At 54.4% G+C, this 15,036-nt stretch overlaps 1 protein-coding gene across 1 annotated transcript in view; it reads left to right on the forward strand.

The window, feature by feature from the left end:
* Positions 1-3,700: 3,700 nt before the first annotated feature.
* Positions 3,701-15,036, forward strand: part of PKDCC (protein kinase domain containing, cytoplasmic) — a 39,580-nt gene continuing 28,244 nt past the window's right edge. The window contains exon 1 of the mRNA XM_054196569.1: positions 3,701-4,568. Coding sequence (XP_054052544.1) covers positions 3,906-4,568 — 663 coding nt within the window. The 5' untranslated portion in view covers positions 3,701-3,905. The remainder of the gene's footprint in view (positions 4,569-15,036) is intronic.

Consider the following 15,036-nt stretch of genomic DNA (forward strand, 5'->3'; position numbering starts at 1 on the left):
AGATCAAATAAAGAGCAGCCTGTTGCATATGAAAAAATACCCTTCAGTCCTCACTCTCTCCGCGGTGATTCAGCTTTTCCAACTGCGCTGCCGAGATAAAAGGCTCGCATGTGAGGAGAAGTGTTAGCAAGGTCTGTAATGCTTTCAGCGCACCGCCTTGCAAAAAAAAGGAGAAGGGCCTTGGCTGCGGGAGCAGATCTCGTCTACTCCCAAATCTCCTTCAGCGGCGGGGGGGGGGGTGCGGGGGTGCGGGTTTGGATGCCAAAAAAAAAAAAAAAAAGGCTTTTGCCCCGTTTTCACGCCGGCACGGGCTGTTTGCTGTTGGCCGCAGCTCGCTGTTGACTTTAGTCGGTAGCTCTGTTTATACACCCGTGTTGGTTTTCCTGGCAGCCCGGTTTAAGGCGGCTGGCAGCCCCTCCTGGCCCAGCCGGGCAGAGCAGAGCCGGGCCGGGCTACCCGCCCGCCCGCCCGGCTCGCCCCGGCACCGCCGCCCTAATCAGTGGCAGGCCCCGGGCGCGGGGTAATTAGAAACATGGAAGGGGCTTTTCTGTCTTTTGAAATCTGTCTCTCAACATCAAAGTGCTCGGCGCAAGTCGTCCTCCAGAGGTCGGCTCCCATATCTAAATGAGTGATGTATTTCATGGTATCTGTCGGGGGGGATATAATGAAGAAAACCGGCTTTGAGATGGGGCGTGATGTGAAAAACAGGTGGCCCGCTTTAATGGGTTGCGGAGCATCTGTTTTGCAGCCCGGTTGTATTCCCGTAAACCGCGCAAACAACGGCGAACCGGAGGCGGGCGTGCAACCTCCGCGGGCGCGCAGCCTCCGCGGCGCCGGGCGCTGCCCGGCCCGAAGCGGCGCATTTCTGGGGGGGCAGGCAAAGGGGAAGGCAGAAGAAGGGCGGCTCGCCCTCCACCCCGGGCTGCTCTCCTTTAAATCCCTGCCTCCTCACGGTGACAAGCGAAGCCCGACCCCCCCATTCTGCTCCTTCCCGTCCCGCAAGAAGAGCGGGCACTACCTCCACCTCGCGGAGATGTACACCCCCCCACACCAAACGCACCCGCCCCCCCATAGCATCCCGGGGTGCAGGTGCCATGCGGGGAGGTACCCGGAAAAGCCAACTTCCCCCTCTCTCCGCGCTGGCCCCGCCGGGGGCCCCCAGCCGCTCCCCCGGGGTTGCCTGCACCCCACGGGGCTCCATCCTCTTTCGTGCGGCGCACGGCCCCTCGGAGGAGCCGGCTCCCCCCTGCGAGAGGTTGTTGGCCTCGGGTCGCCCCCGGTTTGGCCTGTAAGAACTATTATTCCGCTGAGATCACACCGCTTGCTTCCAGGTCCCCTTCCTCCCGGCTTGCACAACCGCTGCTCCGACTTTATCCCGACCCTATCTGCGCGGTAATAGAAAGTGTTGGCGAGCATCAGCCAAGCCATAAATCCAACCGAGCGTGCACGTTTCAAGTGTTCACGGGCAAATCGCCGTGATTTCCCCGGCGGGGGCGGGGGGGCGCAGGACGGCGGGCTGCGCGCCTGCTGCGCGGTGGCTGCGCTTGGCTCGGGAGGCGCGCACCCTCCGGGGTGGCTTGACCCGCAACGTGCCATTTAAGATGACCGGCTGGATAATATCGCGTGGTGTCGCCTCGGGAGCCCTCTGCCCTGCCGGAGGGGAGGTCCGGTACCTTCAGATCTCCAACCCTACGCCGGGAAGCCAAGCCGAACTTCCAGCCGCCAGCGGGGATGGCGGGGGGAGGGGGGGTTCCCACTCAAAACGAGGAGGACTGCAGGTGTCCCACCGGCTTTAGAAACGCATTTCGTATGTTATGAACACGCTTACTTTGCAAAAAAAAAAAAAAAAAAAATTATCCCGGCCTGCTCTACCGCACCCGTGAATTCCCACTGAGCACAGCAGGATCAGGGGCTGGCTCGGGAAACCCGCAGCGAAGCTGCCCTGGCGTGGCTGAAAGGTAAAAAACCCGCTGCTCCCGCTAATGAGAACAGAAACGACTGGGGGGTAAAGACCCCAAATCCCGCTCCAAAATTCAAACAACCAAAAAAACCCAAGCTCCCCCCCCCAAAAAACCCCAAACAAACCAACCAACAACAAAACCCAAAAAAAACCCCAACCCCCCACCAATTCCTACGGATACATCAAGCATAAAAGCCCGGCTATTCAACACCCCCACGGTGCTCCTCACTCCCCCCCCCCCGCCCGTGGTGCCCTGCAGTCGCGGGAGGGCAGGTGGCACCGCCCCGGCGGGCGGAGCGGGTCCCGCGGAGCGGCGCGCAGCGGCCGCGGGGCAGCGCGGAGCGGGGCGCGGGGGCTGGGCGGCACGCCGTGCCCGGGAGCTTGCTGCCCCGCCGGGCACAGACACCCCCCCCTCGACCCCCCACCCGTGTTATTTTTATTTTAATTGGTGATTACGCGCTCCCCGCTATTTTTATGCGGTGGTTAGTGCCGGCCTCCGGGAGTCCCGCCGGGAAGGGGCGCCTGGTGCGGCGTGTGGCGAGCGGGTGTGTGCGGGGCCGCGGGTGGGCCGTGCCGGCAAGGCCAGGCTGCTGGGGAGACGGCGGAGGTCCCACATCCCCTCCGCGGGCTGCCCCCGCCCGGCTCCTCCTCCCGCTCTCGCCGCCGCCTCCGGTCCCCGGGCGCCGGCAGCGGGCGGGCGGGCGGGGGCTGGGGCTTAGCTTCCCGAGCTCCGCTTTCTGCCGGCGCTGGGGTAAACGCTGGCCATCACAGCACGCACGCTGGCTCCTGGGAGCCGTCGCCGAGGGTTTCTTTTCTTTATTTTTTTTTTCCTCTTTTTTTTTTGGGGGGGAAAGTACGATGTGTATTACCCAAACGGCTCGTTCCTTTCCCTTATTGGAAATGATTTCCCGCTTCCATTGTGGTGAACTTTGCCTCGCCTGACTCTTTACGGCTTTTCTCTTGTTGATGGGCTTTCCTTTGTGGAAGTTTGGCGGGCTGATTGTGTTTGTTAATTAGTTGCTAACAGCATCGTAATGCGGGCTTGATGGATAACCATGTCATTAGCACTCACCCCTGCAATTCACATTTCCAGCAGGGCAGGGGCTACCCCATGCCGAGACCGTGATTTGTGGCTGTAGTCTCGTGTGGGTGACACGCACCCCGTTCCGCTGCCCAGTTCTCCTCCCCGCCCTCCTTCTGCCGTTAAAAGGCATCGGAACCCCCCTTCCGTGGGTACGTGGGTGCTTGTGTTTCCCCTCCCTCCGCCCCCCACCCCCAGCTGCCACGCGCGGGAACAAGGGCATCACTTTCGCCGCACGGACACGCGTGGGAAGGACCACAGCCACCCAGCTCCCGCTCTGCCCCGGCAGCCCCCAGCCCCGGGTACGCGGCGCCCGTCGGGGGGGTCCGCCCGCCCGCCCGCTCCGCTCCGCCCCGCCCCGCCCCGCCCCGCTCCTTCCCCGCCGGAGGCGGGGGGGCTCGGCCGAGCCTGGGAGATGTAGTCCCGGCTCCCGGGCTCGCCGGCGGCCGGCGGGGCTTCCGTGGGGGACTACGTTTCCCAGGCCCCCCTGCTGCTCGTCCGGGCGGCGGGAAGGGCCGGCGCTGTCAATCAGTGCGCGTCGGCGGGGGCAGCGAGCCGGGGATCCCCCCCCCTCCGCCCCCCCGCCCTCCCTTCCTCCGCGTCCCGCTAATAATAAGTGCTTCAGAGGCTTAAAAGCAGGGAGGCAAGTGTCATGCGGGCGCGCCGTAAGGGGCTGAGCTCCGGCTGAGCGCCCGGGTCTCCGCTCTGCCGCCGGCACAGCCCGGAGAAAAGGAGAAAAAAAAAGGGGGGGGGGGGAAGAAAAAAGGAGAGAAAAAAAAAAAAAAGCGCCTCGGAGCTGGTTCCCGGGGAAGGGGCGAGAGGAGAGAAGCCCGAAAGGCTGGACGAGCCGGCAGCGAAGTGGCGATGAGGCGCAGGAAGACGGCGGTGGCGGCCGGCTGCTGCCTCGCCTTCCTCCTGGGCACCCTCCTCAACCTCCTCTTCGTCCCCGGCTCCGAGCACCCGCCGCCGCCCCGCGACGGGGCTCCCCCCTCCCCGCCCGGCGCCCCCCTCCGCCCGCCGGAGGAGGGCGGCGGCGGCGGCAGCCGGGCTGCCCTGGCGCGGCAGATCCGCGAACGCTACGAGGAGGTGCTGCGCTACCGGCAGCACCGGGCGGCGGCGGCGGCGGGGCGGCGGCCGCTGCGGCCGCGGGAGCGGCGGCTGATGGACCTGGCGCCGCCGCGCACCTCGGCGGAGCAGCCGCGGCCGCGGGGCCGGGGGGCTGCGGCGGGGCCGTGGGCCGGCGCCTCGGCCGAGCTGTCGCTGGAGCCGCCGCTGCTGGGCTGTCGCGACATCCGCAATGTCAGCGGCGTGCAGTACTTGGGCTCCGGGTACACCAAGGCGGTCTACAAGGCGGTCCTCAACCGCACGCTGGCCGTGGCGCTGAAAGCGGTGGATTTCGGCGGGCACGACATCGCCCACTGCGTGCGGCAGTTCGCCGCCCTGGGGGACTGCTACCGCCTGGCCGCCTACAAGATCGTCAAGGAGATGATCCTGCTGCAGCGGCTGCGCCACGCCAACGTCCTGCAGGTGGGTGCGCGGGCGCTGCGCGGGCGGACGCGGAGCCCCGCGCAGCGAGGGGGGTTCCGCCGTTTGCTCGGCCTCGCCGCGGGCAGCCCGTGGGTGCTGCCGGCGGCGTGAGCGGGGAGCGGGCTTGGGGGGCCGTGCCGCGGAGCCCCCCCCGGGGTTTACCCCCCCGCTGCGCTCCGAGACGGAGGTCCCCGCGGGCACGGCGGCTCCGCACCCCCCCTCCCCGTCGCGGGTCGGCGGGAGGCCCGTCGATGGGCGCTTTCTGCCGGCAGCCGCGCACCGTCGGCGGTGTTCACCTCCCCGCCGGGAAGGGATTCGCCCCCGCGGGGCGCGCCGGGCCCGGGGAAGGGTGCCCGATGCGGAGCAAACCCAGCCGCGTCCGGCCTTGCGGCGTGCCTTCTGATCCTCCTAAATAATACGGAGGTGAGGAAGGAGGAGAGGGCTGAGGGGAGGACTCGGGAGGCTGAAAGGCATTCACGAAATGTCGGAAATAGAGGCCGTCTCGGGTGCAATCCCCTGGAGAGAAGGGGGCAGAGGGGACACCCCTGGCAGCCTCCGCCGCGACGGAGTCACCGGCTGGGGCGAGCCGGGTGTTAGTCACTGCGCCGGCACCGCCGCACTTGCCAGAAGGGCTGCATGGTAGGACTGTAACACATCAGCATGAATCTCAACGGGTCCATTCGGATGTAAATGCTGGTATGGAAATTCCTATTGCGTTCCGCATAGCGCGAGCTTTGCAGTAGAATAAAAAATGAACGTTGGACCAGACGGTCTCACAGTAGGTGCTTTTTGAACTGAATCGAGTAAAGGAGTTTTGTGTTTCTGCAGCAGCAGCAGCAGGAGTACCAGCTCCCCCACGAGAACTTCAGATCCCAACGATCAAAGCTCTCGAGTTTCATATACTGTTCAAAGAAAGGGCAGTCATGATTTATCCACGACAATAAAATAGATATTTTCCTTCCTTCCTTCCTTCCTTCCTTCCTTCCTTCCTATTTCCATATTATTTCCCCAGCGGTGCCAGGTCTAACTATAATACATAAGGAGAACAACATCTAGCAAGCTACAAAGACCTGTACTCCTAGGAAGGATGTTACTTGCTCCTCTGTTGCCGTGATGAATTCTTGTTGGGAAACCCGTGCTTGGGTGCAGCCATCGTTACTGATTGAGTTGACAGCAGGAAATACACCCTGCAGTTGTAAACGCGGAGGGGATATTTTTTTTCCCCACCAGGATTGTTTTTCTTGCTCAGTGGAAGCGAGCTGGCCAGGTTGAACTTGAAGTGGGTGGTTTTTAAAGTTGCCAGGTCATTTTGGTGGACACTGGTGTTTCTTACCCATGCTACTTCTGTGTAGCTTTCCGCTCTGGAAAGGTTAATTTGTAAATAGATCGTCTTCCTCACAAAATGGTGGGGGGCTGCGTTGTCTGTGAGGGGTCCCCAGCAGCCGCTGCGGTGTTTCTGCGTGTGTGGGCAGTGGGTGCCCCGGCCCAGGGCTGCCGAAGGCTGCCGGCAGCACCGCTCCCTCCGCAGCCAACCTCGGAGGAGCCGCCGGTGATTCACTCCTCCTGGGGTCAGGTGGGGTCTGGAGGGGGAGGCGGAGGCGAGACGTGGGGTGTCCCTCGGCGAGGAGGGCCGGAGGATGAGCAGCCGCTTCCACCAGCGCCGGGAGGAGCGACGCGCTCAGCCTCCGCGCCGGGAAAATGCTCTCATGGGCAAAAATCCCGCCTGTTAATTAGGGCTTCATATTTACATGCCACCCCATTTAAAAATAGATGACGCTTAAATCAGAAACATGTTTTCGGTTTCGCTGCGATTTTGTCATCGCGTTTTCTTTTGTCTGCCCTGCGCCTCCATCAGCCCCTGGCAGCGCTGGCAGCCTGAGACCGGGAGAGCCCCGAGCCCCCCGCGCATCGCCCACCTTCTTGTTTGACATATTTCATTCGAGGGACGCGCGGGGCGAGGTTCCTGCGGCGTGAGTGAGGGATAAACGTTTGACAAGACATCACCTTGAAAGGAGACTATAAAAAAACACGACCTGACAGGCTTTATCTAGGCAGGGTCGGGGCAGCCGTGTGGGCCAGGAGTGGGTCTCTGGTGCCACGCTGGAGTTGTAAAACCACCGCAGAAAACGGGCACCAGCGAGAAACGTGAAATTTATTGGTTGTGTCTCTGTTAAAATCTCAAAGGGGGACACGATCTACCGACCTCCAGACTGATTTTTTAGGTTGTTTTAAGCGGCAGCTGGCCCAGGGCTTAGAAATCCCTGTCCAGGGTTTGTGGCCGAGGGAGAGGAAACTGGTTCAAAATCTCCTCCCCTCTTCTCTTCTGTCTTTTGAGAGGCGCTGCAGCTTCCATTGGAGTAGTAGGACCCACACTGCCCACAGATGCCACGGGCACCACGCAACATCTGGCTGGGCCAGCAAAGCCCGGGAGTTTTTCTGCCTTTCCTCCTTACCTCATTTTTGCCCCTTACCCCCCCCACCCCACCCCCCGGCGGCTCCCGACATACCCAAATACGAGCCGGCTGCTATAAATAGCTGGAAGGACATGCCACCCTCCTGCCACCCTGCCGTGCTGGGGGAGGGCCCCGGCTCGGGGCTGGAAGGGGGGAGCCGGGCGGTTTTCGGGCGATGCTTTACCCGCCCGCGCTGCCACCTGCCAGCGCCGCCCGCCCGGCTCCCCGCAGCCGCCCTCCCGGCGCTGGGGACGAAGCGGGGCCGCTTGAGGACAGCGGGGGGGCTTCATCCGCCTCCCCAAGCCGCTTGGGGGGGAAGGGGAAGCGGCCCCCGCACCCGGCGACCCATCCACGCACTGTGCCGGGCCGCCGTGGGCAGGGGGGAGCGCGGCGGGGGCAGCCGGTCCTCCCTCGGCGTGCCGGGTCCGGTCCTCCCCCTGCGCCCGGTTGCCGCGGAGCGGCCCCGGCTGCTCCCCGGTCAGGGGCTATTCGGGGTGAATGCGTTCATGAGTTTTCTTTTGCTGGAAATAAAAGTTCCGTGTAGGTTCAGTTCTAGGAAAGGGGTTTTTCCTGTAAATCTCTGGCAGCTGACAGCCTGAAGTGTAGTTTGTAAGATAACAGGCTTGTTCTTTACTGTCTCAGCAGTTCCCATTCTGGCCTGTCTCTTGTCAAAATCAGCTTTTTTTTTTTCCCCCTCCTTGTTTTTTTGTTTTTTTTTTTTTTGTTAGCCATCCTTTTAAAAGACTTGATTATTGTACAATATATGATAGAGAGGGGGAAAAGAGCTCTTTCCAGAAAGTACCACTGCCTTCAGACAACACGTTGACATATCCACCGTGCCCTCCGCCTGGGGAAGGAGCCAGATGTGTCAGCTCCGGCAGATGTGGCGAATCAAGTCTATCAAAAGAAACGTGGAAAAACCGGCAAGAGGGAGAGCGGTTTCGCATTAGCCAACGCTGGGGCGAAGGCAGCTCGCCGTCGTTTTTTTATGTCCGTGCTCTGCCCATCACTGGCATGCCCGCCGGAGTGCCATCGGCACCCCCCCCCCCCCCCCCCGCCCTTGCCCCTGCCGCTCGCCCTGGGCTACCCGAGGCTCCCTGGGGCGGCAGCCGGTGGGAAGGGCAGGTGCAGACGGCAGTGGAAATGTATTTGCTTTGGAGTGGGGAAGAGAGGGGTAGTTCATTAAAGTTGATTTTATAATGAAGGGCACTGGGGAAAGAGGGGGAACTGGGTCACTGATTTATTGTAACAGAGGATTTAGCGGCCCGCTAATTGCTTTGCAGTCGCTCTGTGTCAAATGCGGTGCCTGATCTCTTCCTTTCCCTCCGTCCTGCGGTTTCTTTTCTTGCACAGTTCAAATGCAGCTGTCTGAATCCCCGGCTTTCCGTGCATTTTAGTGGGGAAGATGATTTAGTGTGCTTTAATTCCTCCCTGCCCGTATTTGAGGAAGAAAAGAAAATCAAACCATTTGCAGTTAATTTCAAACAATGAGCGCGATTGTAAAGACACAAAGGCAATGTTTGATTTACTGTAATAATGTAATTATAGCCCTGGAGTATCAGAATTAAGGGTGTTGCCATTCATGGGCATAAGCGGTTCTTTGGAGGAATTCTTTCTTTGCATTGCTGAAGCTGAAGAGAGAGGGGAGGGAAGGCTTGAAAGCGCAGACCTTTGGAAAACTGCAAGCTTATTTCTGTGACAGCTATTTATCAGCACTTCTAGCGTTAGTTCACAATGATTCAGTTAAGAAGGAGCTACCGCTTTCTTAAAAACAAACACAAAAGCTCGGGGAAAAGGGCTGGCTTTGTCTGAAGCCAGTGGAGGACACCAGCTGCTAACAGAACCGCTGGTTTGCCGGCTGCCCGCACAAGGCCGTTTCATTTGGCTTATTCAGCTTTAGCGTAAAGTTAAAACACACGGATGAAATACTGGGATGGCATCTGCACTAAAAAAAGGCACCATCCAAGGTATGATGTCAAAGCAGTTTTTATGTGAATTGCTTCAGTTAGCACTAGTGTATTTTTTTTTTTATGGATTTGTTTTATGTGGTCATGATTACAGAGAGAATATTTATCGCTTAGAAAATTCATTGATTAGAATAGTACTGAAAGTAATACATCACTTGCTGTTGACAAGTTCAGTCGACTTAAGATGTGCTAGCCGGTCATGATATTTTTAAGTACTTATTTTTAAATGAGATTTTCTTTTCTTTACATGTGATAATTAACAGCCATTTTACGCTGATGGTTTCCCTATACATATGCATAGCCAGCAGGATAGGTCAGTTTTAATTTTAATGTGAGAATTAAAATAGTAAAGCTTTGTATACAGTTAGCTTATTCCGAGTGGAAGTAAACAGTCTTTCCAAGCCTGAAGAAAGTCAATATACAATTAATTTCCAGTGCAAAGACATTTGCATAGGGACTGTATGGACTCTTGAAGGTCTGGTATTTCCCCATCCTTCTTGCATGAATCCACTCTCGTTTTCACAGAAAGCAGGGAGGGGGAAGGGCAGATCAAGCCATGGTGGAAACAGCTACTCAGGGACCTCTTCCCTGTTGCCAGCGGGTGGGCATTGAATCCCCTTTGTGGTGGCAATGGTGCAGGATTCCCAGCAACAAGCCTTGATCTGCAGTTGGCTGGAGTGTGACCATGACAACTTTGTGGGCGGCTGGCCTGAGAAGAGTACTTCGATCGCCGGTGCAAGCTGGTGGGTGACTACATGGAGAATTTGTCGTTCTGAATTTGGGAGAACCCCAGCAGAGGTTCACAGCTCTTGGGAGCAAACCTTTCAAAACCAAGCGCCTAATGAGAATTAACCTTCCAGGCTGGGGCTGGCTGGGGTCTGACCATGCATTCCACATGCAGTTATTCGTAGGGGATTGGTGCAAATAGGAGGGGGACCTTTTAGATGGGGAATTTTTTTTCTAATGCTTTTCTGAAGTAGCTCAGTTGAGCTGCTCTTGGGTCAGGTTGGCTAAAGATGAATGAGGCCACCACACATGGTGCAAGACCAGGCTGACACCATCTGTTTAACTGGTGTTAGGATCAGAGGAACTTCAGGTCCCAGACAGATGAGCCTGCCAAATCCTGGTGAGGTGGCAGGAGAGGTTTGCACCACTTGCCGGCCACCTCCTTCCTCTGGTAAAGCTGCCACTGCCGCTGCCCAGTGAGCAGAGATGGAGCTGCGTCTTTGTTCTGGTCACTGCTTGACATTGCTGTAGACGCACCTTGCAGGAGACAGGTAGTCTAAGTCACTTGGGCATCCTTCAAAATCGTTACTGGTGGTCGATACAGGGGGTCAGCACTGGACATTTATGCGGGTGGAGAGGAAAAAGCAGGCAGTGCCACCTACTGATGGCTCGGTGGAGACAGCTCGCTGCTGCTAACAGATGTCCCCACAGCCCCAAGGAGCTTGGGGTGGAGTGGAGAAGGGCAGAGAGAGCAGACAGATGCGGTTTGGCGCGGAAAGCAGAATTACACAAAGTGCTTCTTTATTGCGAGACTGCTTCCCAAAAGGCCCAGATGTTATCCTGCACTTTTAAGAGTGAAGAAAGGATCTGTTAACAAGAACTCCAGAGCTGCTGGAAGCACAGAGCTGATACAATTGCAAACCAACTCTAATCGTTCGTGTCAGTGGAAGGCAAGCTATATGTCTTGATGCTGAAGTCGCCAAATAACGGGTTTTCCCATTGAATTGCATGGGATGGCAGAGGGCATTCAACTCACAAAGCTGTTGGCAGGAACAGTTTTCCATAAGGCATGTGCCATCACATAAGTTAACAGGGCCACATCATCTGTCCTTTTGAGAGCAGCATTCATAAAACTAATCCCAATCATTTGTTGAATGATTTCTGTGATTGCTTCTCAGTTTTATGTGCTATGTAAATCATTCCAGAAGACTCTGGTTCGAATTTGTGCCTCCTTTATGGGAGCTGATGACTTGCAACCTCATCCAGTTGCCTTCAGGGGAGCATGGCATTGCTCCTTCTGTGCAGCGGCTTGGGGAGATCACTGGTCACCACGGGATGCTGTGGGTACCGTCAAGTTCTCCCTTGCTGCTTGCCTTTTTCCGTAGGAGCGACAAGTGAGCAAGGCCTCTCCACCCTGTGAATATCCTGGCCTGGAAATTAGTTTTGACCAGGGCAGAATTGCAACAGAAAGCACGTGCTTTTTAGAGTTTCTCTTTTCACTCCCTGCCCTGTTCCCCCCCCCATCCAAATGTGGAGTAGCTAGGTAAACCTCTTCTCCTTGGTATTTAGTGGTTCAAAGCTGCTTTAGGGGAGGTTTAAACTGGACATTAGGAAGCATTTTTTTACCGAGAGGGTGGTCAAATCCTGGAATAGGCTTCCTAGAGAGGTGGTTGATGCCCCAAGCCGGTCAGTGTTTAAGAGGCGTTTGGACAATGCCCTTAATAACGTGCTTTAACTTTTGGTCATCCTTGAAGTGGTCAGGCAGTTGGACTAGATGATTGTTGTAGGTCCCTTCCAACTGAAATTATCCTATCATATCCTGTCCTTTCAGTGGATGGTTTTGGCCCTTTTCTACATGCTCTGACTTCTCGTTGCAGCCATATTTTGAGAAGAGCTGGTAGCGCTGCAGTGGTTGGCCAAGGAGGCAGGAGATGACCCCTGGAAGGGCACACCAGGGCTGGCGGAGCTCTGCCCCTCTGCTCACTCCACAGAGACAGAGAGTGTTGGTGGACTCAGGTGTGAGTTGGCCCACACTTAGAAGTGTCGCATAAACCAGCCCTGGTTTATGAAGTGTCTGTGTCAGATACACGATCTGAGGCTTTTTTAAAGGTCTTTTTCATGGCTTTTTGTGCCCACACAGTCAGCTGATAGTTCAGATTGGTGCCTTGTGGCATCTAACTCCCATTGCAATTTTTCATTTCTGTGACGGCCATGAAAAACTTGACAAGAGCTAGTTCTCACAGGCACCATGCTAATACTAATATTGACTCTAGACTGATTTTAAAGGAGTTGTTATTTTTTGTCACACTCGGCTGAACCACTCGTTTTAGGTAGTAGACACCAAACATGGATGTTTTATATTGGTTTAGGCCAAATTTGGAGCAGCATAGTTTGGAAAGAGTTGCTTTTTGCTTCGACTACGTAGCTGCAGATAGACTCCAGGCTTATTTTAAAGCTCTCCATGATAAAGTACACAGTGATATGGCTCGGATACCTAAGAAAGAAGAATTATACAGATGAATGCAAGTCAAGCTTTTCCAAACATGCGATGCACAGAGGTTATTTGATAGTTTTGTAGTGCAAAAATCATGTCATGACGAAGGGTTAATCTGGTGGTGCTGTGGGACTGAATGCAGTCCTGTGGATGGAGGTCAGGGGAGCTTCTGGTCTGGCTATTTACAAGATAATGAACTGTGCCTGCAACTGATATATAACTGGTTGTATGAGTGATCTATTTGTCTTCACTGGGAGGCTTTACAAGAGTAGGCTGCTTGTGTGACTAAATATTTGCAGGGCTGGGCCTTGAGCTTGTGCAGTGCAATGCAAATTCAAAGTGCTGTAAATGTTTTTAGTAGAAGAATTTTCCACTTCAGAGTGTAAGGAAAGCAGGGAGAGTAAAAGGGAGATAACGTTGCTAAACCATAAGATTATAGCCAACGTAATATGTGTCAGAACAGCAGGTATATATGGATATATACGCACACGCACACATATATATAAAATATATGGAGATATCTGTGTACCTCTGTGGATATACCGACAGATATGGTTAGATACACATATGCGTGCGTTTCTGAATAATACATTGCAATTTTTCTATTAATGAACTTCCATGTTTAGTAACAGTGCCAGGTATGAGATTCTTGTACCTTCTAGCTCTTCTGGAGTTTAGTGCTAATCATAATAATGCATTCATAAATAAAAGCCTGGGCAGAGCTGTGAATTTAGAGCCTAACATTTGAATTACCCACTGCTTGCTGTCGGTTCCCGCATCCAGCAGCAGAGGAAATCCTGCCTTACAGCTTTCAGCACACAGTTTTGGTCCCACTCTTGAAAGGTTCGGCGCGGTGCTGGGGACGCCCTGTATGAAAGTCTTTTTCCCATGAAGCTCAGCGCTTGGCAGGGCTTGGTTGCTAGATCTCAATGAGGAAAACCAATTCATTTCTCATGCATCATCTCTATATATCCTGTAGCAGGAAGGCTGACGTTGGATCGATCTTTATTTAGTTTAGGCCTTTTGGGGAACCCATCCTTTTTCCAGGGAGATGAGTGTTACAGGTCTGCAGATGCTTTTGGGCTGAGTAGGTGTGGCAATATATAAAAATATTTTAATGTATTTTTATATATATTAAAAATATTAACATATAGATACAAATATTGTGTGTATATGTTATATACAGAAACATACATATACACATATATACGTCATATATACACAAATATATAAATATATATGTGCTTGTGTATATGTTTACCTATGTAAATACCATCAGCAGTGAAGGGAAATATTTAAAACCCGAGGAATGACTAGATATCTTGGAGTGACGTAAACATCTCACATCATGTATCGGTAAATCATAGTTGTATCAGACAGTGGTGTGCATTCCTGCTCTTGCAGGGGTTGTCCCAGTGCTCCAGGAATGAAAGGGGAATCCAAGGATAGGTTGTATTAAAAATGCTACGTTCACGTTGATAGCAATAAAGTGGAAGAGCTTCTAAATTGTGCTGTTCTGGTTTTGACATGTAGCACCTCAAACAAACGGCTCACCAAATGGCTACCAATGTCAGTGGGAGCTTTTTATTTCCCCTGGGCACCAAGTCGCTACAAAATACAGGCTTGACACAACCATGCTTGATTAAGTAACCCTGTGTCCATGTATTTTTTCAAAATAAAGGCTGTGGCAAGTGTTGACTGCTGTTGCTCTTCATAAAAGTGAGATTTTTTTAAAATTGCACTTTTCTATTGTGGGGAGCAGTTATGCCTTACTATAGTCAGTTTGGGCAAGTCCAAATTAGAAGAGAACTAGGTTTCTAGAAACTACTTCTGGTGTGATGCGGTTGAGCCTGTCACTTGTATTACAGCTGGTAATAGCGTTCTCGAAGTTCCTGGGAAATCTCACGTTCATTAAAGGAAAAAGGGGGAAGTTTCCAGCTTTTGTGGTTGTAGAGGAAACCTAAAGATTGTGACCGTTTAGGGCTAAAAACTAGCAAGGCAAAGAAAAAAATTCACAACACGTTGTAATTTTTATGGAAATGGCGTGATCTGTAGGGGACAGTTTTGCCCTGCAGTAGCCAAGGCAGTGATTCTGCTGCAGCCCGGCACAGCCCTGCTCGGGGAAGGTGGCCAGTCCAACCCTTCCCGACTGAGCCACTTCTATAAACGAAATGCAGCACTTCGGCGGAGGTTCTGGCTTGACGTTTATTTTTCTGAAAATCCGTCTAGGGTGCCTCCGCCAAAGCAGGAGGGCCCGCTGTTTGCACAGCCTTACCCTGCTGATGACAGCTTAATAAGCTCCTTTATTTTGTGTTTTTATTCAGTAAGCTTGTCGGCTTTTGTGTAGGGGCTGACCTCCGCTTTCGCCTTCCCCCCCCAGCCCCAGCTCCTCTGAAAGGGGCACCTCCGTCCCCATCATTTGTAGTAAAAGGGAATTGTAAAGGGAGGTGAACGGACCGGCTTTAGGGACATGGGCTCCTACAAAGAGGAGGATATATAACTTTCTCAGGGGCTGACCCTGGATGCCCAGCGTGCCTAAAAACTTACCCGAGTCAGTGGGAGTTTGGGGTGCCTAAGGACTAACACGGGACCGAGCCTTTGTGACTGAGAAAATCCAAACAGCGAGGGAAGGATGCGGGGAAACTCGAAATGAATTACGGCACACGATGTGAGAACAGGTCAACATTTCGTATCCGGCACCTGTTTTTTCTAAACAGACAGAAAGGCATCCCAATATTGTGACTGTTTGCTATTAGGTACTACACAATATCGGGGTTGCATTTAAATGCAGTGACTGGAGATAGCAAAAAGATGTGGAATTGTGTTTC

The sequence above is a fragment of the Rissa tridactyla genome, chromosome 3 (genome assembly GCF_028500815.1).
Source record: "Rissa tridactyla isolate bRisTri1 chromosome 3, bRisTri1.patW.cur.20221130, whole genome shotgun sequence".
Lineage (NCBI taxonomy): Eukaryota > Metazoa > Chordata > Aves > Charadriiformes > Laridae > Rissa > Rissa tridactyla.